This window comes from Triturus cristatus, chromosome 1_2 (assembly GCF_964204655.1).
Source record: "Triturus cristatus chromosome 1_2, aTriCri1.1, whole genome shotgun sequence".
Classification (NCBI taxonomy): domain Eukaryota; kingdom Metazoa; phylum Chordata; class Amphibia; order Caudata; family Salamandridae; genus Triturus; species Triturus cristatus.
This window is the reverse complement of record NC_140580.1, coordinates 447757586-447784670: the sequence shown is the minus strand read 5'-3', so window position 1 is coordinate 447784670 and position 27085 is coordinate 447757586. Positions and strand designations below refer to the sequence as shown.

The 27085-nt window shown below is 44.7% G+C and overlaps 1 protein-coding gene across 4 annotated transcripts in view; it reads right to left on the bottom strand.

Moving 5' to 3' along the window:
- IDE (insulin degrading enzyme) overlaps nt 1-27085 on the bottom strand; it is a 1118175-nt gene that overhangs the window by 480649 nt on the left and 610441 nt on the right. For all 4 annotated transcript variants that reach the window (XM_085606153.1, XM_085606152.1, XM_085606150.1 and 1 more), the window contains exon 13: nt 15551-15673. In XM_085606153.1, the coding sequence (XP_085462279.1) occupies nt 15551-15673 (123 nt within the window). The remainder of the gene's footprint in view (nt 1-15550; nt 15674-27085) is intronic.

Here is a 27085-nt window from a genome sequence, read left to right as displayed (position 1 = left end):
TTTGTAGCATACTCCTTGCCTCTTTCTTAAGAGCTAGATGTGGTGGATGCTTCTTTAAAGGCGGATGGGGCGGAGGGAGGTTCACAAATTCCAGGGTGAGTCCGAATTGGATTATTTCCAAATCCCACTTGTCCGAGGTCAGTTTTTCCCATTGGTTGAAATGACGAGAAATGTTTGGCGTCTTGGTGTTGAAGTGTGGCCGAACTGTTGCAGGTGCTGGGTAGACGTCACTGTTTCCTTCCATTATCTCTGCCCTGTTGGGGCTGCCTCCTCCTATTCTGTTGTCTGTAAGCGGCAGCTGGGGAGGGGTGTTCTCTGTAAGATTGTTGTTGCTCTTGATAACCATATCAGCCCTGGTAATTTTGGGGTTGGTACTTTTGGTAACCTCCACGAAAGGAGAAAGACCCTCTGCCACGGGCGCCTCGAAAAGGAATCCTCCTGTACTGAAGCGTACCTAGGGCTTTGGCAGTGTCGGTGTCCTTTTTAATCTCTTGCAGGGCATCATCGATGTGCTTGCCAAAGAGCGCATCCCCATCCAATGGCATATCGAGGATCTTGCTTTGTATCTTCGGGCAGAAAGTGGTAGATTTAAGCAATCAGTGGCGACGGAGGACCGCTTCTCCAGCCAGTACCCTAGGGAGGCTAGATCCATGGAAATGTCTTTCGTCTCCGATGCTGCTCCTTCGCCCTCCACGAGAAATTTTCTCGCCTCCTGCTTCTTATCCTCTGGCAAAAACTCTAGGTATAGAGCGATATCTGACCACATTTGGCAGTCATATCTCCCTAGGATTGACAACGAGTTAGCGGCACGAACGGAAGCACCTGCCATGGTGGTAAACCTCTTCCCTATCGGTACCACTGGATTTCTCGACCTGCGCTGAGCAGCCTGAGAGATGACAGACTAAGGTCTAGGATGACCGGACAGGCAAGCAGGGGCATCATCCGGGGCCTTATATTTCTTATCAATCCTGGGAAGAATTGCCGGTACAGAGAGAGGGTTCCTCATAATCTTGACGCCCTCTTCCCAATTATGGTCGATTATGGGAATGGCGTGCGCCGTTGTCCTGCTCGGATCTTTAAAATCATAAGAGAAAGCAGTCGGACTGCTTAACAGGCATAGGCAGGTGAAATCGTATCGCTGCCCTCTCCACGATTGCATGAAAACCTCCGATGTTCTCTGGAGGGGAATCAATTGCCTGAGGAGCTGGCGATGATGGTGTTGGGATTATATTATCCTCCCATTCATCCACGGTTGTTGGGGATTTAGGGAGTTCGCCCTCTGCGGCGACTGCATCCTCGTCATCATCTTGTACCTCTTGGTCTTGTGGTATAGGCACGATATCCTGAGACCCAGCAACCGAAACAGATGAACTTGAAGTATGCAAAATAGATGGAGGAGAAGGCTGTCTTTGAACAGGATTAGCAGCAGTTGGGAAACAAGTATGGTAATCTTGCAGCATAGCTGCCAAGACCTGTACCAAAGTCAAGGGCATCTGTACCACAGGTTCCCGACGTGGCAACAAAACTTGAGGCCTTTGAACAGTTTGACAAGGCTCATAATACTCTTCTTCCTCATCATCCTCTTTGTATTCGACATGAAGCTGAAAGGGGCTGCGTGCAGGACTGAACAGCCCATCTTCCTCTGACTCCTCTAAAATATGGCTCGGAGGCAAGGGTCAAATGTATGAAGGGTCGTGGTAGTTGCCTCTCGTAGACGGGAGCGTAGACTATAATTTAGATAACAAAATAGGAGTTACTTTTAGTGAAGTAGGACTTTTCCGCATGATCGTCGGCGAGATGACCATGGAATGAAACATAGGGGCAGCTGAAGCTGCCATTACCGTTGTTAGTGTCGACGTTGTCATCGTTGTCGACAGAAGACCCGTCGTTGACGATGACATCGTCGAAGTGGAGGTGTTCGTCGACAGTGGACATGTCGACGAGAGTAGGACAGTCGTCAACGGTGGAAGCATCGACGAGGATGGGACCGTCGTCAATGGTGCAGTCGACGGTTGGGACGTCGACGTAGGCGAGACTGTGATAGTCTGCGGTATTGTCGACTGTCGTCAACGGAGGCGATTTTGTCTTCATCGTCGAAGGTACAGATCTTACTGGTTCTTCTGTCGACGGAGCTAGCGTCGACGAACTCTGAGGTGACATCGTCGTCGACGGGGTCTTTTTTGACGACGACGAGGATCTGACAGACTCCGACTGAGTCTTGGACCGTTTCACTGATGTTTTAAGTGGCATTTTGATGTTTCCACAGTTTTTCTTTCAGAAGAGAAAGAAAATTTCTCTTTTTCAGCGGCAGAGTGGCTAAACTCATGGTGAGACTTTTGAGTTGTTTTCCCAGCTCTTTCAGGTGGATCTTCAGATCTATCTCTCTTCTTAGAAGCTGGAAGACTATCACTATCATTCTCTTCAGACACCACCTCAGATCTCACCTTCAATTTCTCCAGTCAGTTCAATAACCAGCCTTGTCTATCCTTTAAGGTCTTTGAAGAAAATGTTCTACAAATCATGCAGTCCTTGACCTTATTAGAAGGATACAAACAGTATATACACTCCTTGTGGGGTTCCTCAAAATGTAATCTCTTTTTCCCACAGGAACTACAAGGCAAGAATAATCCTTTCTTAGAAGATTCAGACATCCTGTACTCACAGTATTCAGCAAACTTTGAGAAAAACTGAGCAAAGCTCAGGGAGACACCCTGTCACACGACGTGCGGTAGAAAATCTGAGGGACTTGCCTCTCTGTGGAGTGTTCTGCAGGGTGCTGGAACCTGATTGCCAGTTTCGAGATGTGGTTCTTTTTTACAAAAGGACAAGGATAGGCTAGTGTAGAGACTTTATTGTCCATTATAGCCTATTGCATGATACTTTATTACTATTATATATATATATTTTATTTTTACCGTGAGACTCCCACCTCGACGGCGGAGATGATTCAAGCATGTGAATCTATGAAAGATACCCCAATACTGGATAAGGATGCATTAACCTTGCTAGGCGACTTTTCACCTCCCATCTTTCTATCCCCCTTCCTATAAATCGAAAATAAGCCTAAATTAAATTAAAAGACAGCATGAACAACAGACTTAGCCACGCTTGGATGATCAACTTCCAACATTCAGCGAAACATTCATTTTAAGACCTTATTTACGGATTCTACGTGTAAACAGCACCTTACTACATTCAAGAACTTCAGGCATGGAAAGTCGAAAAAGCCTGGAAGCTGAGAACCACACCCTAAAATTGCGGTAAATAATGTGTCTCTAACATCATCTTGAGCAAGAACAAATGTTACTTACCTGTAAACTGTGGTTCTCCAATATTGGTGTCTTTCATAGATTCACATGCTTGAATATTTCCCGTCGTCGAAGTGGAAGTCCCACGGTATATAAAAAGCAATAAGTGTCATATATATATATATATACACACATACATACATAACCACATAATAGCATATACATATTCAAATAAACTTTATATATATAAAATTCAAAATAACATACCAAGTGAAAATACCATAGGATAGTATTTACGCATAGGAAAGCATTGAGAAAAAAGAATCACTTTACTGACATATCCTTGTCGTTTTATAGTCCAAACTCTAGCCAATCAGGCGCAAGCACCCTCTAGAACCTTCTCCTCAGAGGCTCAGGCCCTCAGATTTTCGTAGCACAAGAGTGACAAAAGAGTCTAATGAGGAGAAGAGAGCCTCTGAGGGGAGGAGGGTGGGTCGCATGTGAATCTATGAAAGACACCAATACTGGAGAACCACAGTTTACAGGTAAGTAACATTTGTTCTTCTCCAGTATTAGGGTGTCTTTCATAGATTCACATGCTTGAATAGAATAGTGAGCAGTAAGCAGCAACCGGCTGACAATGCCGTATTAATATTGCATGAAATACAATGACAATGTATTTAATACGCAATTGACAATACCCAAGGAGGAGGGAAGTAGCAGAGGCTCACATTATTTAAACAGATTCCGTAGAACTGCTTGTCCCACAGCCGTGTCCGCTTCATTAATCGACTCCAGGCAGTAGTGCTTCGTGAACGTGTGCCTGCTGGACCACGTAGCTGCCCGGCAAATCTGATGGATGGGTACACCTGTGAACAGGGCAGTGGAAGATGACATTGCTCTCGTAGAATGAGCCCTTACTCCAGAAGAAAGAGGCTTGCCAGCCCTTTGATGGCAAAAGGAGATTGCTGAAGAAACCCAACGTGCAATTGTGGGCTTGGTAACCGACTGTCCTTTACAAGTGCATCCGTAGGCCACAAACAGCTGATCCGACTTGCAAAAGGATTGTTTTCTGCTGATGTAGAATTTAAGGCACCTCTTTAAGTCCAAAGAGTGTAGACTCTGTTCCGCTGGAGACTGCGGATGCGGGGAAAAAAATCTTCAAGATTACTGGTTCATTGAGATGAAAATCGGATGGTACTTTAGGCATGAAAGCCGGATTAGTGCGGAGAATTACACAGTCCGATCTGGATTGAAGAAATGGAGGTTGTATTGTAAAGGCGTGAATGTCACTTACTCTGCGGGAGGAAGTCAGTGCAAGGAGGAGGGCCACTTTCCATGTTAAGAATTTGAAATCCGCCGAATGGATTGGCTCAAAGGGCGCCTTCATGAGCTGAGCCAATACGATGTTAAGACGCCACATGGGTGGAGGACGCCGAATGGGCGGGAACATTCGGAAGAGACCCTTGAAAAATTGCTGTATTACTCTAGATGAATAGAGAGAGGACGAGCCGTCCTGCCGAAAGCGAGATATTGCCGCTAGAAAGACCTTTAAGGTAGAGTGTGACAGTCCAGACTGCGCGAACTGTAGGAAGAACGGCAAAATGTGTTCTGGGGAGGCATGCACTGGATGTATGTGGACCGACGCACACCAAAGACAAAATCGCTTCCACTTTAGCTTATAAGTCTTCACTGTGGAGGGCGCCCTCGCCCTAGCTAACACCTCCCTGCAGGATGGTGGAATGTTCAAATGAGCAAATTCAAGGTGCTCAGGTTCCAAGCCGACAAGCTGAGTGAACTGGGATTTGGATGGCATATCCGCCCGTCGTTCATTGTTAGAAGGTCCGGCCTCGGGTGAAGAAGGATGGGTTTACATTGGGAGAGGAGGAGCAACTCCGAGAACCATGCCTGCCGAGGCCACCGTGGAGCTATGAGGAGCACGTGGCACGGTTGTTGCCGCATCTTCCGCAACACTCGGGGAATCAGAGGGATCGGCGGAAAAGCGTACGCAAATATCCTGTACCAATTTATCGAAAGGGCATTTCCGCACGACCCTTTGTGGGGAAACCAGCTTGCGTAGGACTGGCATTTGCTGTTCTGTGGGGTTGCAAAAAGGTCGATAGTCGGGCGACCCCAAAGGCCGAAGACAAAGTCTAGAGTCGGCTGGTGCAATTCCCACTCGTGGGTCGATGACTTTGACCGACAGTGCATCCGCTAGAATATTGGAAATGCCGGGCAGGTGAACTGCCAGGAGCGTAATCCGATGGACTATGGCCCAACTCCAAATCCTCTGAGCCAGTCGGGAAAGCAGCGGAGATCTTGTCCCGCCCTGCTTGTTCAGGTAGTGCATGCTGGTGGTGTTGTCCGTCTGAATGAGGACCGACACCCCCTGGAGCTGGAGGCGGAAGGATTTCAACGCCAAGAAAATGGCCATCAGCTCCAATCTGATGATGTGCCAGGAACGCTGAACCATTGTCCACTTGCCCTTGACGGACAAATCTTGAAGATGTCCGCCCCATCCTTCCATGGATGCATCCGTGGTAAGAACGAGCTCTGGGGCTGTCGTTAGAAAAGATGTTCCCGCAGCGATGTTGGAAGGACGAGTCCACCAATGCAGCGCCTGAGCCATGCGGGCTGTCACCACGAGCTGGTCGTTGAAGGAACCGGAGACCTGACGTCACTGCTTGTCCAATTCCTCCTGAATGGTACGACTCCTCAGTCTGCAATGTGGGATCAAAGCGATGCAGGAGGACGCCATCCCCAGAAAGGACTTTAATATACGGACTGAAACGGACTGCTTTGCTGCGATGGAGCTTGCGAGCTGTCGAATTCGTGTTTGCCGCTCTGCAGAGGCAAAGGCCATAGCCCTGCTCGTATCGATGGTAGCACTGAGAAAGGTCTTGTACAGAGCTGGCGTGAGCTGAGACTTTTGCAAGTTGATCGACAAGCCCAGAGACTGAAACAGAGTGAGTATCGAGGGCCGCTTGGTGGGAGGATTGAGATTTGATGAGACAATCGTCCAAATACGGGAATATTTGAATGCCCGTTAGTCTCAAATGGGCCACCACCGGGGCCAGGATCTTTGTGAAGACCCGAGGAGCTGAGCGGAGGCCGAAGGGCAGGACCTTGAATTGGTAATCCCTGTGACCTACACAAAAACGTAAGTATTTCCTGTGGCGTGGAATTATGGGCACATGGAAGTAAGCATCCTGAAGGTCGATTGTCGTCATGAAATCGCCCTGAGAGAAGAATTGAAGGATGTCCTTCAGCGTGAGCATGCGGAATGATTGGTCCTTGAGAAATTTGTTGAGAGACCTTAGATCGAGGATGGGGCGCCACTCCCCAGATTTCTTTAGTATGAGGAAAAAACGGGAATAGAACTCCAACCCCTTTTGTGATTTTGGAACCACTTCGATGGCCCCTTTTGTGAGCATTATCTGGATTTGGTTGAAAAGTTCTTTGAGGTGAGCGGGAGGAGGTCCGGATGGAGAGGTGTGTGGGGGAACCTTTACAAACTCTAGAGCATGGCCCTTTGAAATAATGTCCAAAACTCAGCGTTCTAAAGTGATTGAGGACCAATTTGAAAAGAACTGGGAGATTCATCCTCCAACTGGAGAAAGGGGAAAACTGGAAAGAGGGGACCCTTGATGTACACAGTCATTGTTTTTTGGAAGAGTTTCCCCTGTAATTGGATCTTCCTCTATAAGATTTGCCAGACTGCTGCCTGTAAGACTGCTGCGGCTGTGAGGAAGAACGTTGTTGTCCTTGGTTGTAGGAGCGGTACTGGGAAGAAGACCCGCGAAAGGAAGAGGAGGTGCCGTGGCCGCGCGCACCCCGAAAGGGCTGCTTCCGGAACTGGAGAGTGCCGAGGGAGCGAGCCGTCTCCGTGTCCTTCTTGATGGCTTGCAAAGCGTCCTCCACATGCTGGCCGAACAAAAATTCTCCGTCATACGGCATGTCCAGAATCTTGGCCTGGACCTCCTGACGGAACGAGGTGGAACGAAGCCAACCCTGTCGTCTTAAAACAGCCGCTCCAGCCAATTGACGAAAACCCATGGAGGCAATGTCGACGGAGCAGTCGATTTCGGAGGATGCCCTCTCACCCTCTTGCAGGATCTTAAGAGCTTCCGCTCTAGAGTCCTCCGGGATAAGCTTAACCAAAGCTGCCATGTCCGAACACATTTGTCGATCGTAACGACCGAGGATGGCCAACGAATTTGCTGCTCGGACTGTTGTCGAAGCCATGGTCGAAAACTTTTTGCCAATGGCATCCAGGCGGCCTTCACGATCCGGAGGTGACGAAAGCGGAGACGATGGATTTTTGGAGCGACGTTGTGCCGCCTGGGTGATCACCGAGTCTGGCTTAGGCTGAGACACTAAGCAAGCTGGAGAAGAGTCCGGGGCCTTGTACTTCTTCTCCAGTCGCGGGAGCACTGCCGGGATTGAGTTAGGCGTTTTCATTAGCTTAATGCCCTCATTCCAGATAAAGTCTATAATGGGCACAGCCCGTACCTGTTTCTGCGGCTGGGACTTGAAGTCGTACAGAAAGCAGTCCTCCTCCCTAACCACCATGGGAAGGTGAAAACGTTGAGCCGCCCTTTCCATCAGTTGATGGAATACTGTTATGTCGACAGGTGGTGAGTTCCCTGGCGATGTTGGAGGTGATGCGGGCGAATTGATTTGATAATCATCCCAGTCCGCCATAGAGTCTTCATCTTGAAGCTCTCCCTCCTCTGTATCCAGATTATCCACAACCTCATCTGTTGCAGGGGGAACCAATGCAGGTGCGGATGGGGTCGGCATCGTTGGCAACACAGGAGTAGACAGAACGGCAGATGGCGTCTCACATGGAGAACTATGAGAGGAAGCCGGAAAGCGACGATTGTAATCTTCCAACATAAATTGAAGATTGGAGATGAGCGACAAAGGAAGCTGCGCCATAGGAACTTGTGCAGGGGAATGTTGCTCCTGCTCCTGACAGTAATAGTCCTGCGAATAGTCATCCTCCTCGAAATCTTGGCATTTTATATGAAGCTCAGAAGGACTACGAGCATCTCGAAAAGAGGACTGAACATCTTCTTCAGAATCCGAAACTTCCTCATCACCCGAGGGGAATAGCTGATGAGGTGGCCGAGTGACCGGTGGCATCATGACAGAGTCCAGCACAGCATGGCGATGCTGCAGCAAGGAGTTGTCCACCGACCCTGGCGCTGGTGTAGACATTGGCACCAATGGCATAGTTGCAAAATTTGACACCACCGTCGTCGAGGCGACCGTCGACGAAGTCGCCGTCGACGAGGCCGTCGTCAACAAAGTTGCCATCGACGAGGGTGCCGTCGACGAAGCTCGCGCCGACGAGACTGTCGTCGACGACGACGCCGCCGACGCAGTCGTCGACGATGCTGTGAGCGTCGGCAGCGATGACTTCTTCTTCTTTATAATTGTCGACGAAGCTTTAGACGTCGACGAAGAAGATAGTGGAATCGTCGACGAAATAGTCTTGAGGGAAACGCACACCACTGTCGACGCAGGAAATCTGCTCGACACCGTCGTCGACGAGGTTGATGAAGTGGCAGATCTCGTCGACGGAGGGGCCGTCGACGGGCCCGTAGACTGTTTTGCGCGTTTTTGACCAGAAACATGCGCTGACGGAGTCAGAGACGCCTGAGAGCTAGGTCTCGGGGGCGCTGGCATAGTAACAGAGACTTGGCCTGCAGACACTTCCTCAAGATGAAGTCTCTTCTTTTTCAGAAAGGGAGACGGCAAGTCCTGAACACTACTACACTTGGAGGAGACTCCTGTTCGAGCAGAGGCCACACTTTCCACCTCAGAAAGGGGGTTATCCGTATCCTTCAGTTTTTGAAGCCACAATAATAGGCGACCCTCCCTGTCCTTCAAAGTCTTTTGTGAGAAAGTTCTACAAATTTTACAGTTGGCCACCTTATGGTCAGGGTAAAGACAATAGATACATTTTTCATGAGGGTCCTCAGAAAAAAGTCTTAACTTCCCACAAGATGAACAGGGACGGAAAAGAGACTTCTTACTTGAAGACATGATGAGAAAAACTCAAACCAGACCAAAGACTGAGCAGAGCTCAGGGAAACTCCCTTCACACGACGTGCGGTAGAAAATCTGAGGGCCTGAGCCTCTGAGGAGAAGGTTCTAGAGGGTGCTTGCGCCTGATTGGCTAGAGTTTGGACTATAAAACGACAAAGATATGTCAGTAAAGTGATTCTTTTTTCTCAATGCTTTCCTATGCGTCAATACTATAGTATGGTATTTTCACTTGATATGTTATTTTGAATTATATATATAAAGTTTATTTGGATATGTATATGCTATTATGTGGTTATGTATGTATATATATATATATATATATATATATATACACACACATGACACTTATTGCTTTTTATATACCGTGGGACTCCCACTTCGACGACGGGGAATATTAAAGCATGTGAATCTATGAAAGACACCCTAATACTGGAGAATTGCTGTTACCTGAAACTATTGGGCAATTGCAGATACCAGAAAACACACACAACAACTAGGCGTACAGCTTACCCTGAAAACAACCATATGTCTTCCCTTATATGCTGTCTAAAAGAAGGGCATCCCGTAGCAGCCTCTGTAATTAATGCACAGACTTAACTTGCAGTTGTAAAAATATGCATTGTTCAGTATCCAAAATATCTTTTTGAAAGCATACAGGAAAGCTAAACATTGGCTGTAACATGTTACACAGGATTGACCTGCGTATTAGACGTGGCATCAATAGGTTTTACAAGAAAGACTTCTGCAGCGTATTTGCTGCTGATGGGACAGAATGAGAACTAGAAATACAAGTAAGTAACTTCAATCATGGAAATCATCACTGGAGTAATGTTTCCTTTCGCAAGCAAGTTAATTAAGTTTAAAAACTCAATGTCACTAAAGAAATATTAAGTGGCAAGTTATCATTCACAAAGGTTTTAAACAGAGACAATACAGAAAATGTGGGTGATGGAGCAATATAAGCAGCTGCATCATAAGTCTGTAAAATGACACTTCTTTAAGGAAGCCTACAGTATTGTTATTCCATTATGCTCTATACTGGTTATTACTTGAGATTCCTTTACCATACAAATCCTGATGTTGCTGCCTTGGAAAAATGTGGGTTGTTTTTTACTTCAGTGACAGTTTTTTTGACAGAGAGATAGGATTACATTTAAGTAACTTTCTATTCTCCACTTCACTGATGTATATATATTTTGTTTTCCACAATAACCTTTAATGCACTATATCCAACCATAAACAATGCTTTTAATATTTTAGTACATTTAAGTGCTACCTATGAGATGCATTCATTTTACATTAAATCATAAGTCAACATCCAATTTCGGTCTCTTTCCGCTCCTTCCATAGCCTAAAAGTGCTTCCTATTGATCATTATTATGATGTAGTATTTAGTGCAAGGTTGTCTATGGTTGGGGGATCAGTTAGTTTCGTGAGCATCTCAGCCCACTGTGCTAAGTTGGACATCTCTCCTGGTAAACATTGTGTTGTACAGCAGCTATGGCCCATTCAATAAGATGTTTTTAAATTTCTCATATGATGGGGATTCAGGGAGGACCTAATGATTTGCTACACATCTTTTCGATAATACTGTACATAAGGCAGTCATTCTAATTTTCATCTTGTGGTTCGTCCTATTAAGAAAAATAACCAGTATGTAATACTGAATAGATTTAGTGGGTAAAGCATTTGTCATTGTTTGTAAATTCAACACCACGTTTGTTCAAAATCCACAAATCCATGGACACACCCAGACCATATGAACAAAATCTGTGCATGTGGCACCACATTGCTAACAACCTGATTATCTGTCCAGATGAATTCTTGCCAGTTTTTGGTGTGCGCGAAGTTTCATACAGATAGTGAAATTGGATTCATTTACATTGCACATTCAGAGAGGTATATTTAACCTATTCAACTGATTTCTTCCAATCTGTATCAGTTAGGGGCTCTAAGCACTCCTGTAACCTTCTCTCCAGTGCTAGTTCAGTGTCCCCATTTACCAAGGCAATATATAAAGTGTGAAATTAATCATCTGCATCATGCCATGTTAAGAATAGCAGACATTATTTCAGTTACCTGTGGAAATGTAGTCCAGATTCCTCTGCTTACCTGTGTTAATCATGCATTGTGTTGAAACTGTCCCACCCCTAGGTCCCCTGAGCCTAGGCATATGTAAGGAGCTGCCTATTTAGGTAAAAGTCTCCCACTTGCCACTTCATCATAGACAGTTGTTTGCAAATATCTTTGTAAGGTTTTAGTATCCATAGTGGGATGTTGGCAGTCATATGGTGGTTTTCTAACAATTACTTTAACCACCCGTTCCAATATCACTCCCGCCCATCTAATCAGTTCTGGGAAATTTGGAGGTATGTTTTACCCATCACAATAGTTTCAGTTAAAGTAATAATGGGATAATACAGTGCCAGTAGTGTCTTGTCTCAGTTATTTGGGTCAAACCAATGTATTATGTGTTGCAGTTGTGCACCAGCATAAAGAACAAGCATTGGCATAGCCAATAGGTCTCGCCTTTGGGACCTTATAAGTATTTAGTTATGCAGCACAATATCCTTACTGCAACAACATTAACTGTTGCATGGCTAAACACTTAAAAGGTCCCAAAGGCGAGACCTATTGGCTATGCCAATGCATGTTTAGTAATAGTGGGGTTAGGTGGGCAAGGGGGTTATTGTGAAGGTAATTTACAGACTTTATTGGAAGCTCTTTGAAATGCGCATGCACCTTGTTGCTAAAAGAGAGAAGGGTGCTTGGGCGTCAAGAAGTCTGAGGTAGTGTGAGCAGTTGCTATCGTTTGTTGGAATGTTTGTAAAGGTGTTAATGCATACATATTTTATTGTTAAAAGAGACAAGAGTGGGTGAGACAAGACGTCTGTGGTGAAGTGAACGGGTTACATTGAGTCTCCATTTGTTGTGGAAAAAAAAGGTTTTGCCTGGGAAAAAGGAAAAAAACAATATGCACAAGTAGCACCTTAGTTGCGCTCACTATTATTGTTTGTTGCACGTCGACCAAAAATATAATTGCAATGGGAATTATTGTCACAAGCTGCAAGTGGCAAAAATAAATAGCCAACCGTATTAAAAAATATTAAATAGAAAGAAATGCTAAAAAATTCTTACAAATGTAAAAGAAACAATAAGATGCCAGCTGCACGCATACACTATGTTTAAAACAGACCCTTACAGGTAAGAAAACGGCAAAACTTGCACTGTATTTGCCAGCTGCACGCATACACTGTGTTTAAAACAGACAATTATGGCTATGTTGAAAACAGAACGTTTCGAAAACTAAAATGCAATTGCGATAAGCATTATTGTTAACAGCTGAACGTGGGAAAGAACAGTCACCGACCATGTGGCAAAATATTAACTATAAAGAAATTGGTAATAGTGGGGTTAATTAGGCAAGGGCGCAATCGTGAAGCTAATTTACAGACTTTATTGGAAGCTCTTTGAAATGCACACGCTCCTTGTTGGTAAAAGAAAGACGAGTGCATGCGAGCCAGGAAGTCTGTGGTAGTGTGAACAGTTGCTATTGCTTGTTGCACTGTTTGAGAAGGTATTAATGTGCACGTATTTTATTGTTTAAAAAAAAAAAGTGGCTGAGACAGAAAGTGTGCGGTGGTGTGAACCGGTTGCATTGAGTCTACGTTTGTTGTGAATAAAGTTTAGGCTTCAAAAAAATGTGACAATATGCACAAATTGCACTGTAGTTGCGATGGATATTATTGTCCACTGTATGTTGCCCAAAAAAACAATTGCAATGGGTTTTAATGGTAGCAGCTGCACATAGCAAAACTGCACTAGAATACAAAATTAGTAGCTTGCAATATAGATAATTACGGCCTACAATACACAATTTACACACGACTGCATGCAATTTGGGGTTAACCAAAAACACTTTGCAATTTAGACAGAAGTCAAACCGACAAATCACATGAAAGGGCATAAGACTATTTTTCAATCCAACCCAAAATCCGAAGTGATACCAGATGCGCAGGCTGTGTAATTCATGAACCGGTCTATTTTTTGCTTCCCTCTGATGACGCTTTCGAAATAAGGGTTTCATTTTAAGGAGGTTTCTTCGACACAAGCCCATTGCAGCTCTGTGGGCAGTAATAAGAGCATCCATAACGGCACGCACATCAAAAGGTCAAGTGACAGGGCTGGACTAACTCTCATTTAACGTTACCTCACTAAAGTGAAATATGGGAAGACCTGTACCTGACAGCAGTTTTATTTGAGAAGTGTTGTTTACTCGGTGAACGGTGATGCAGCACACACGGACTAGATGTTCTCCCTTTTAAAACTGACCAATGCACGAGTTATCCGCTGCGTGTTCATAATACATATTAAAGAAGCATGCCCCTTCACCGAAACAGCTAACACAATTATATTGTAACACTCTTTTAGATGACTGCTGGGTGACATCGTAATGGGTTAATGTTACCACACTCAGAAGGTAATGGCATTTGCTGATGGATAAAAGGCTGAAATTTAAAAGCAATGCGGTGCATGCGTGTGCGCGCAGTGTGTTCTTTTTCAAAGCACATACTCATTCTTGTGGCGCGCCGCTGCGCACTCCCGCAAGGTGTATACCGCCACAAGCACGAGTATGTGATTTGAAAAAGAGCTGCACGACGGCTAAAGGTCTCCTATGCAGTGCATGCCCGCTGCGTAGGCGAGACCTAAAAAGGTCTGAGATCCCAAGCTGGCCATGAGTGTCTTTGAACATTTCAGGAGTGATATGATATAACCGGGCTTCTAGAGAAGCAAAGTATAGTAGGTTCAGTAAACTATTACTGGTAAATGTCAGTGTTTTTTTAGTTTAAAACATGAGGTTGCAATTAACATTTTTACCCAACTAAAACGTTACTTTAACCTTTTTTTTTCTCAGTAATTTTTTTTTTTTTTTAAATCCTAAAGTAAATTAAGATATCATTACAAAACCCAACCTCTGCGGTTGCTCAGCCCCTTTATACGCATGGGCTTAGGCTGTGCGCTGCATTGGCCAAAGGGTCTGGCCTGCGGCTAACCCTATGTGGGAAGACAATCCCTCCTCTCCCGATGACCAGTTATGCTTGGAAAGGAAATTGTGTGAATTAATAGTGTAAATGAAAAGAAATATCCCCTCCCCAAGCACTGAGGGCTTGGGGAGGGGACAGTGGAATGTTAAGCTTAGTACGAAAAATGCAAACAATGCTCACAAAGCACTTTACAAATGGCTTATTACTTGGCTATGCTTACTGTAAAGAACAATTTTGTGGATTACTTCATAAAATGGCATTTAATGAATCACAAAGATCTATACACTAGGACATAACATACATTTTGGCTCAAAACTAATTTTACTCTGCAATACTGTGGTCTTTTAAAATGGAGCCATAGTACTGTAAAGAGACAGCGGTCTTCAAATGAGAATCCCACGTTGTCATTATACAGCTTAACACAGCAAAAAGCATTTATACAATATTCCGTAATAGTAAGGTTATATCCAAGTGCACTGCCTCCCATTTTTATCAACTTCATTAGCCTAAATAGACAAGTGAAACTTCTAAGGAGTACGTCCAAAACCACCTTCTCCCTGGAAAGCCTTCCAACGCTTTTAAACATTTTTTCCCCAATTCACATACCTTTCTAGGCTCATGCCAACAAAGCAGTGCTGCAAGCAGGTTTCCAAATGCTCTCTTGAAAAAATACACATGACTTTTTTCAAGTATGTGCATTTTCCAATATGGAAGCTTACACAGTACATTTCCACATTGGGGAAAGCAGCCCACTGCGCAACAGCAAATTCCTCCCTTTTTCATCCATTCATTCTGGCTGATTGTTTTTCCATCAGTTGCGCCTTGACGTCTTCGGGCAAAGTAGCGCATTATAAATTTCCTTTCATCATCATCCACAAAAACATCTGTTGATAAATCTCTTCACAAACACTTTCAAGAAGGTTGTTGGGGTTTCAGTTCAGCTTCCTGTCCTGGAAGAAGATTAATGCCTACTCTTCTCTACAGCAAAGATCCAGACATTTTCATAAGTAAATGTACGTTTACCACTGACAATGCATTTGTAAATTGGACCCCTGTTGTTTAACATAGTAAACACATTTGGGTTAAGTTTCAATCATAAAATAGTCTGTTTTGGGCATCCCCAAAAAGACATTTATTGAATATTAAGAGAAACTATCATCACTAAGAAAAACAGATAAATAAATGCCAATAGATTCTTACCTTGACAAGGGTAGGGTAAGGTGATGCATCCTTTTCCAGTGGCAAGATTTCAAAATTAGTTGGAATAAACTCATTCCTCATTGGAAGTTTGAACTTTCCATTGAAGTCAGCATTTTGCCATTTCTAGACAACACAAATTAGATACAAATATGACATCAAATGAAAAGGCTGCCACATACCTTTTTGCACAACAAACACAATTCTAACCATTTTACATAAAACTATACTACAATTCCTTAACACATAGGGTTCATAAGAAAAGGTCGGATTCTGAAAGACTGTCAACAAGATGACATATTCCAGTTCTTAAGAATTGAGGCTGTGGAGAGCCCGATAATACTGGGGCTCAAAAAATAAAATTCCATTTACTCAAGGTAACCTTAAGGACTTAAGAGATACGTTGGATTACTCTTTACCAAAAAAACACATTTCATGCACGCTTTGAGTTCTTGCCCTAAAATATTGGAATTTAACTACTGGTCAGGCAGTAATGGTCACAGAACCTCTTTTCTTTGTTGCTGTTCCTGACTGGAAAATATATTTACACACAAAAATACATTATGGGTAAATGGGAAAACTAAAGCAGAGCATGCACTCGGCAGTTAAGATGGATTTGAGGTGTCAATGAGCACTATGGATTCTGTATTTCTTTGAAGGTGACATTAAACAGCTAAAGAGTTTGCATATAATCCACTGCCTATATGCTGCATGGAGAGCTATTTTTATTTGTGTTTTATTAGTATATGCTTCCTCTTATTTCTCCTTGTGAACATATTTGATATTAAGAAAAGCTGAACATCCCACGCCTATTCCACATGCACCAACAATTCTTCATAAAAATGAATATTTTATTCTGCACTGTACAGTGTCCAGTATGACTTGGTGTTGTCTTCACGGTATTTGTATGAGAAACATAAGGAATTAACTGCTTAACTGTAATAGTTTTTCACCCGGAGACTTTTTCAGGGTATAGTCTGTACACGAGTGTTGGACCTGGCCCTTTTTGTAGGGTTAGCCCCAAACCATTTGCCTTCTTCCTCCTATTTCTTCTGACCTCTTTTTGTTGGCTTTAGGACTGTATTTAGGATTAGTTATCCATGATTTGATTTACTGGTAATTCCCTAGTACAACGCACTCTGTGTGCCTGGGGCCTGTAGCACTGACAGTGCCAAACTCATAAGTAGCCCTGAAACCATGTCTCAGACCTGCCACTGCAGTGTCGGTGAGTGCAGAATTAAACTGCCATGTCGACCTGGCAAGTGAACCCACTTATCAGGCCCAAACCTTCGCTTTTTCTACATTTCAGGCTCCACTAAGTTGGCCCAGGAACTTGTACTTGTGTGTTTAACATGTCCTGAAATACTGAATATTTAGTGTTTCACTATTGCAAGGACTATATCTCCCATAGGTAATAATTGGAGCTGCCTTGTGACTTCTTACAGGTGTAACTTTCAACCGGGAAGAGATAGAGATTTGGAATCCCTAAACTCTCAATTAAAAAACGCATCTTTTTTGTGAAGTTAGTTTTTAAATTGCATGTTTGAAAAAGTCACTTTTAGAAAGTGGGCATTTTCATGCTTTAACATTCTGTGCCCCTGCCTGCCTCTAGAATCCACGTCTGGTTTAGACTGACAGTTGGGCTGTATGTGTATTCACACTAGACAGTCAAACAAAAGGAGCGGAGGTGTTCCCTGCATATCCTGATAGCCATTCAGCCTGGTGATGGGCCATCAGGATATGGAGGTCACACCTACGCTCCTTCCTGAGCTAGAGTGATGGTAGGAGTTGACACTGACGCCTGAATAGGGCTGTGCCTGTACTCACACAAAGCCGTTTCCACTCTCTGTAGTGTGTTTGTGGAGCTTGGTCTGGTACTAGAGTTGTGACACCATAACTTCAGAACACTTCTGGAGTAAGATGAAATTCTGCCAAGAAGACTAGCTGGAGAAGCTGTAGGAGGGGAACTAACACTCTGCTTGTTGCTGGCTTACTGCTTGCTGCTTCTGTCTTGGGAGAGTGAAAGGACTACACTTTGTTTTCATCCTGCTTGCCAAGGTTCTCTAAGGGCTTGTGCATGCTTGCCTCCTGTTAAAAATTCTCATTGCCATTAAAGACTTAATCTGCAGCCCCAGAACTTCTCTGCTGGGAGTTCGGACCTGCCACGTAGTGCCAAATCCAGTTGTGGGCCCTTGTAGGTGGATTCTGCTGCAAGAAAGTCAGAAAATCCACATACCAGTCTTCAGCGCCTGTTTTTCCCGCCACTAGCTTGCCGTGCTGTTGAAAAAGCACCGCATCACCACGGTGCAACAGAAGAATTGACGTACCGCCTGCCCTGAAGATTGCCGCGGCCCGAATACTGAGCACCATGTCTCTGACATCCAAGACACCCACTCAGACTCCGACACAGACTCTGCTGTGCGGTTGAAGTTTCGACATATGACCTGCATCTCGGCTGAGAAATCAACGCAGCGCCTGTTTTGCTGCCACTGCATTGACGCAGCGTGACCAGATTTTCTACGCATCGTACCTGTGTGCCAAGTCTTTGACGTTGCCCAGCAGTAAGGAACCGAGGCAGCGTGTCTGAAACTCGAAGCATCAACTCCCCTCGTAGAAGGGAATCGATGCATCACCTCCCCAGACGGCAAGGAATCGACACATCACCTCCTTTGGCAGTAAGGAATCGACGCATCACCTCCCCTCAGAGTGAGGAATCGCTGCATTGCTTTGTTTTCGGCACCACATTTCCCCTGCGCCCGTATTCGTTATTGATTTTGACGCATCCTAGGTGTTTTGCACCAAAAGGTGAAGCATCCATCGTTTGGATCTTCATTGTTTTGGTCATGTTTTATTCAGCTAAAGGTTGGTTATTTTTCTAAACTGGTGTGGTGACCATTTGTAGTGTTTTTACTGTGTTACTATGTGTCTATGTACAAATGCTTTACACATTGCCTCTGAGATAAGCCTGAATGCTCGTACCAAGCTACCAAGGGGTTGAGCAGGGGTTATCTTGGGTGTGTAACTCCCTTACCTGGACTAGAATAAGGGTCCCTACTTAGGGTGCAAGCCTCTGCCAACTAGAGACCCCCATTTCTAACGAGTCATGAGCTGTTCAAACCCACAACATAGCCTATATCTTTAAATGCTATTTTCCCTGTTGGCCAATGTGATAAAGTGCCATCTTTCTTGCATAGTATGCCCCCACTTTTTGCTGAATTGCTGAATGTACTTTGACTGAGTGTGCCCTGGACTCCTGCCAATCAGGTACCCAGGGACTATGTTCCTTTCCTAAAACCTAAAACGGCAAACCCTGGCCACATGTCAGCCCCTGGTAAATGGTACCCTAGGTACCCAGGGCCTTGTGACCAGGGAAGGCCTCTATGGGCTGCAGCACTTATTGTGCCACCCTTAGAGGCCCTGTACCCTAACACAAACTAGGCTGAGTGTCTGGGTACAAGACAAAACAAAGAGTAAACATGGCACACATACCTGTGTGCCATGCCCACAACCTACACTGTCCTGCCATACATCAGCCACCCCTCTAGATGGGTGCCCTATGCCAGTGGTGTGGGCACAGGAGCATGAGCCCTCTGCCCCTACAGTACCCAGGTCCATTCCTGGGCACTGTAAGTGCAGTGCTGCCATTTAAGAGTATATGGTGCTGAGAGCTCGTCAAACACAAACTCCACAGCACCATTATGGCAACACTGTAGACTGAGAAGTTTGGTATCAAACTTCTCAGCACATTAAACCTGCACTGATGCCAGTGTGGGATTTAATGTACGAAGCACTACAGAGGGCATCTTAGATATGCCCCGTGAAACCTAACCTACAATCCACGTCTTGTCTGAGAGGCTGCCTAGGCTGCCACACAGCAGAAATGTTGCTGGACCTGTAACAATGCACATCCTGGGCAAGGTGCTAGGTCGCCGCCCCCAGGAAGAGCAAGGGGGAAGCTTCAAAGGCATGCTGCCTTTGTGAGCTTCTCCAGGCCACTTGCTGTACTCAGCAAATGGCCCCCACCGGTTCTGACCCCCACTCTGGCGGGAAGACTGGCCGGAAACCCCAAGTAAGGACACGGGATGTGCCAGCCTCTGCCAACCCCACCCCTCAGGTGGGGGAGGCGAGGTGAAGCACATCTCCGGGCTCTCACCATCTTGAAGATGGGAAGCTCTACGTAATCAGGACTAGGCTACTGCCCCCCTCCCACAGGAGAGTGGCAGAATAGGGGGTGTACCCACCCCAGGGCAGGGACCCATTGGTCGCTGCCCTTTACCTACCTGTAACGCCCCTAAATCTAGTATTTAGGGGCACCCTGAACCTTCCTTCTTAAGATTCCAGATTCTGAAAAAGCAAAGAAGAAAGAAGACCTGCCATGTAGCTGCTAAGAAGAGGAAGACACCAACTGCTTTGGCCCCAGCCCTACTGGCCTGTCGACCCTCGAACCTGCTCCTGCTAAATCCCGGCACCTCCTGTGGCCAGCAACCTCACAAACCCCGGAGGACCTGGCTACCTTGTGACTCTGAGCATCTGGGACTCCCATGAGTAGTGGCTCTGCTCAAAGCAAGTTTCTCACCCCTGGCATCAGCCCGGAACCGCAAACACTGCACACTCTGCACCCGCCAAGCCTGGCCTGTGCCGGAGTGGACAAAGACCCCTAGGATGTCCCCCTGGCGACTGGGACCCCGAATTTGGCACCCAAGGACCCACCTCGACGCTCCTGACGATGCCTGCAGCCTCAGAACCAGGGACCCCCCCAACCGCGATCAACAGAGGGTAAGATTTCCAGACATCAAAAGGCACCCCTGCACCTGGCACCCAGCGGCCCCCTGTGCCCGACTCCTGGGTACCTACCTATCCTCCAACTATTCAACTTACCTCTTGAAGTGGTGGTGGCACCCGAAGAATCTTCGTCCCCTGAGCTTGCAGCCTTTGTTCGTCCTTGAGCTTTCCCATTGAAATCCAACGAGCGCCCGAAGGCTCAAAAGCACCGTGCACCCAGCCGCCCGAGTGGCCCTGGCAGTGCAACTTCTACTCCTACCTACTTCCCCATTTGCCCTGAGCAAGTGACCAGGAGCCCAGCTCCCACAGCCGCGTGGCCTTCTAATCAGCAGCCACCAACCAAGGCCCCCCTGCCTCCCATGTGATAACATTGGGCCTAACTCACTCTGCACCCGGCCGCCCCAGTGCCGCTGAGTGTGTAACAACTGTACCAACGTGACCCTGGGAGACCCCCGAGTCTGTGTCCAGAACCTTAACTCTGCCAGTCGAGTACTTACCCAAAAGCCGATAACTCACTTTTCTTCCATAGGGTAACATTGACTGGTTTCTTCTGAAATTTCTTCTTAGTGTGGAGTTTCTAAAACTTAAAATATTCACCTAAAATCAACACAGTTACGAAAACTGAAATACTCACCTGCTATTAGGAGAGATCCCAGTGCTGGATCTTGGTGCCCAGCACTGACCCTGAAAAGTACTCACAACCGCACTTACCACTAACCCAATTTTCTTCCATAGGAAATCATTGACTGTTTTTCTGTGAAATTTCTTCCAAGTGTCGATTTTTGCAAACTACAAATATTCTTTAAAAATCGTTCCAACTGTTAAAACATAATTACTTACCTGTTTTAGACAGAGGTCCCAGTACTGAGCCTAGGAGCCCAGCCCTGGATTACAAATGTAACGAGAACATACTTTACCCGTAACTTGAATTTTCTTCCACAGGGAACCATTGACTGTTTTTCTATGAAATTTCTTCTGTCGATTTTGCAAACTTATAAATATTCCTTAAAAATCGCCTGTGTAACTTAAACGCAGTTTCTCAACTGGTTACAGGTGATACACTAGTGCTGGATCTAGGATCCAACACTGACCTAGAAAAAGTAACCATAATTCCCACTTACCTGCTAAGTGAATTTCCTTCTATAGGATAACATTGGTAATTTGATTAGCAAAAGTTTTTAAGTGTCAACTTTTAAAATAGCAAAATATTGCTTAAAAATCACAACAGTAACTAAAACGAATTTACTCACTTGTTTCCAAGAACTGTCCCAGGACTGAATCTAGGATCCAGTCCTGGAGTAAGAAAAGTAATCCTGAAAGTAATCAATTGCAAATAACTTAAAATTTACATTGAGCTCAATGTATTATTGTGTTTGAAATTGTGTTGCCTATTGCAACAAAACTAACTATTATCTGCAAAAGTCAATTGCCTATTGCAAAGTATTTAATTAAAGCATCTCATTCTGAGAAAGTATATTTTGATACCTATTATTGGTTCTAAAATAAAACAAGCATATATTTTTTATATAAACCATTGGCCTAGAGTTCAGTTCTTGAGTGTGTGAGACCATTTGCTGACTGAGTGTGTACAACAAATGCTTTACGCTGTCCTCTGATACTGCCTTACTGCTCGACCAAGCTACCACTTTAGAGAGTAAGGTTATATCTAATTTTAACCTCTGCCAAACCTCTGGGGACTGTGGACTCTGTACACACTGTACCTATTTGGGAACAGTATATACAGAGCCACTTTCTCACAGCCAACTGTGAGGAATATAATTTAGGTAAGATAGAGTAAAATGTTGCAACATTACTTTACACCTGAGAGGTAACATCTTATTGCAAAATAGCTTCCAGGTGCGAAACTGTTAGAGGAAATGACCAGTAATGCCCCACCTCTGGCAATGGGTTTGTACAACTGACAGAAGCTTTAACATAGGCTGCCCTCATGCAGTCTCTTGTCTAATGTTTTGTAAACATGGGAACATATGACCATGTAGCTGCTCCACATAGGTCTAATAATGACATATTGCCAATAAGAGCAATCATGCAATTTTCATCTAGTTAAAAGGACTTTGGCTCTAAAAAGTAAAGTTATATATCCAAACGCAAGTTCATTTCTGTTGCCAGTTGTGATGAAAGAAAGAAGAATGAATTGTTTCATAATGTAAAAATATGAAAGGTCTTTATGAATAATTTGTGAACGAGTACACAAAATACTCCTTAGTGCAATCTACCTGAAAGTAAGGTTCTCCAATAGTCAATGCTTCAATTTGATTACCCTTCTTACTGAAGTAATGGCAATTAAGAACCCTATGTTCAAGAATAAGTATGAATTTGGGCAAAATGCAGCAACATTAACCAGGCTAGGGTCATATCCAGGTACCAAGTCTGTGGAAACTAAGTTGACAATTACTGTCCAAGATAACAAGTATAGGAATATTTTGAATTTGAACCATCATCGAACCCTGCAGCCGTTTTCAAGCCTACTTCATGACAGCGATGCATATTTAGGTGGGATTTAGACAGACAAATTATACGATTTCAGTCTGACAAGTTCAGTGACTTTGTGCTCGGATGACAGACTTGATGCGTGTTTTGTGGGTACATGACCTTTGGCAATATGTTTTTTTCTGCTGTTGCCAATTTGGTGCATTGAGAGAAACACAGAGGACATGCCCCATGTGAGAGATTGAAACACAACAGCATTCCTGGTTAACCACCATTTGTGATATGTACAGGATCCATAGGCAAATGTGGCTGTGGGCAACGGGAATGTGATTTAGACATTTTTTTGTGATAATGGGTAGCAAATACTTCAATTGTAAGATAAACCTATGAGCAAATATGCTGTTCATCATCAACCTGGTCAAGCTCCCATTCATTTATGTTACCTAATTGTCTGTGGAGTGGAAATGCAATGATGTTTGTTTTAAAGTTACAAAGGTTAGGGCGTGGCCAGCCAAGGTGGCCAGGTGGAAGAAATCCATTGAAGCTTTGCTGCCATTGATTTGCAGACTAAAGGCCTGATTAAATTATTTAGCACAAATAAATACTCAGGGCTAATGTGATCCTATAGAATTACCGATGGCAACTGGGGGACAGATTTAGCGCTGAGAAGATGTCGGATGGGAGCGGATTGCAGTCCAATTTGTCTTGGACACAATGGAAGCATCTCCCTTCTGAGGCAGTCCAGGGAGCCAAGCATTGCTCGCAGAGTTCCCAGACCATGTAGATGGCTTGAGTACTGGTGGAGTAACAGACTGCGTTATGGTCAATGGAACAAGATACGCAACAGAGACTATGGCACAGTCCGGTAAGGTGACTACAAACTGCCCACCGGGAAATTAGAGAAGGGAATTAATAACACAGCCAAGCCTGATCTTAAAATGGTGGCGCCAGCGAGTTTCGTGAGGGGGTGAATGGCATGTAGAATTTTCCAGAGGCCTACACCCAGATGATCAGATAGCTGCTTTGAGCGGACCATAAAAGCAGCACCTCAAACGGAAGGGACACTAGAGTCCCTAAAACTCCTTCTATGAGAAAGACTCCCTCCGGTATGCTGTAGGGGAGGCACAAAGTAAACTCAATAACTCTGGGATTGGCTGGGCCCTTTCACAGTGACTATATCACTGGAGAATTACCCGTTGGTGGGCCGCAGCCCACGGGCATGAGGGATGGTAATTGTGTACCTGCAGCCAGTAGGAACAAAGAAGCAACTACGCCCAGGCTGTGACCAAATCTCATTTGTAAAGAGTAGACCCACAAATTAACTGCGCCCAGAGAAACAGCCTAGCCATCCCTGCACACAACCTATCTGCAGACACAAGAGACAATAAAACACATGTAGCAGGACCCATATCAACTAAGGAGTACTCTACTGGCCCCCCCACACAGCATATATACTTACCTTTCTGAAACTGAAAAACAACAGTGTCTCCAGTTACCTTAACAAGGTAGAGGCACTGGATAATCAGGTAACAACTGCGAAAAGCTATACCATAGCTCTCATGAAGGATGAGCTGCTAGCCCCACCACGAGAATTTAAAAAAGAACTCCGAGAAGAACTAAAGACCAACCTGCCGTCCTCCCTCGAAACATTAAAAGCAGACTTGAACGGTAAACTAAACACCCTCCTGCAAGACATTGATTAAGTAGGTACAAGGGTGATGGATTTAGAAACCAAAGCAGTAGATCTGGAACAGCACACTCAAACGGAAGGCCTCACAGAATCCCTCTGCTCACAGTTAAAAGTCTCTATACTGAAGAACGGTCCTGCAGAGATAACATTAGAATAAGGGACCTGGAGAAGGAGTGGAGACAGTAGACCTCAAAGCCTTTATGATAAGCCTGTTTTCAAAAGTACTCGGAAAGTCGTAGATGAAAATCAAGCTAGAGAGGCTGCATCGAGTAATGAGGCCAGTAGCAGGGGAAGAGAGGAGCCCACAAGATATACTGGTGAAACTACATTTGTTCAAGGTGAAAGAGGCTATTCTTCAAGTAGCCAGGGCTCTTCATGCTCCTTATATTAAGATGTAGCCCAAGCAAAGTTAACTCGCGATGAAACATTCCGACCAGTAACAGACTAACTTCGACGAGAACCCATTAAGTACAGACTGACTTACACTTTCGGCCTTGCATTTGATTACAACAAATCCCACCATGTAACCAATCTTGCAGAAGCCATGGAGTTTTTAGATATATCTAGTCCAAAATAGCAACAATTCGGAGAGGAACCAAGTGCCTCGAAGAAAGGTACCATTGGACGCGAAGGAGACCCTCCTTGCTCTACTAATGACTCTAACGAATTCAGGGGAAACGCTGACGATCCGGCAAAGATGGCTCAGCCGGACTATTTTCCGCCCTGGGCACTAAGCCCAATGTGACGACTGCGACAGACAATTTGATAATTGCAATGACCACAGGCCACATTCAATCAGTCTCTTCATGGATAGGAAGTATGCCCCTAGACAGCTCCACCATAGCAAGATTTCAGGAGGACCGTGGAACCCTCATAGAACCATAATTATGGCTCTGCAAAGGCCTTAATAACTCACACGAATTATGTGACATTATAGAGGTCTTCAAACAATTTGCCTCATGTAATGTATCCGTGCTTATATGTTAACTTTACTTGGGGACCAGTTGTCCCGATGGTTTCTAAATGAGGGGTTTTGTAGCTTCATTTTCAGGTGCCTGACTGGGGTTCAATTAGGCTCTTAGAGAAGGGTAATCGAAGTAACATTGCTCTTATTGAGTTTTTGGGAGAGGCGAAGTGAGTGGCAATGATAGGGAGACGAGACAAAGAGGCAGAAAGCGTGCTGCTCTGGCTGGGTCCTCACAAGTGGTGAATCAAACACCCACAGTCAATGAAATGATCACCACCCGATCATGGAATGTACAGGGACTAAATTCCTCATTTAAACACCACCAAGTCTGGAAATATCTACTGGACTAACATTACAGTGTTGTGGCCTACAAGAGACCCACCTCAAAAGATCAGAGGACCACAGATTAAAACACAACCACTATATTTTGGTTTATTGGTCCTCTGCATCGACGAAACATAACGGGGTAGCATTGCTATTTCATTCCTCCTAAACATTTCAGTAGGAGGGATATAAGACAGACAAAGAAGGTGGACTGGTATTGGTGAAAGGTTGTATTAGAGGGAAATTGTGCACATTTGCTTCAGTCTATGCACCTAACACTAGTCAGGTGACCTTTATTCACTCGCTACTAACCCTGGTGGGAGGATTTGCAGAGGGGAAAATATTAGTGAAGGGAGATTTTAATTTGACTTGGCTTTAAGGGATGGACAGTAGTTATCCACATACATCTCCCAAATGTAGCTTTTTGAAAGCATTAAAACAGGCAATTTGAGACATAGGAATTGTCAACACCTGGAGAACCCTTCACCTCAACACTAAATACTACACCTTTTACTTGCATACTCACCGTACATACTCTTGATTAGATTATACCTTCCTTAGTAGGACAATAGTTTCCGACCTGAGAGCGGCACATATTCATCCCATCACGATATCCGATCATGCACTGATCTCAGTAATTCTAGACTGGAATGCGCCTCCACGGAAAGCTGCCCTATGGCTCTTTCCTAACTCATTAGTGAGAGATAGACTTTCGAGGGATGACCTTAGGAAAGCTATCAGGGAATATTTCCAATTAAACTGCCCATAAGAAACCACTCCCTTGAATAATTGGGACGCATTCAAAACGGTTCTGAGAGGCACGTGTTTAGCGCTTATTTGAACACTTAGTAAACAGAGAAAACAAGAAAAGCTACAGTTAGAGGGGGAATTGAGGACTCTTGAACAGGCACACAAGGCAAACCCATTGCTAATCCTTCAGCTGAAAGTAACTACACTAAAAGGGAAACTGAATGCGATCTACCCTAACGGAGTGGCATTAACATTGTCACTCTTAAAACATACATTTTATGAGCATGGCAATAAGGTGGGAGCGCACTTAGAGAGGTAACTTAGGATCATGAGAAAAAAAGAATATCCGAGGGAGTCAGGGGAACTTGAGAGCTCTGAGGAAGCGAAGGCACACGAAGTTGGTAATTTCTATGAACACTTATATGAAGCAAAACAAACAGACACGCATGCACAACTCTACTACCTCAACTTAGTAGACCTCCCCCAGGTGACACCAGCTCAAAATGAATACTTAGGAGAACCTATCAAAGTCGAGGAAGTACGACAGGTTATCAAATCCCAGAAACTCCATAAA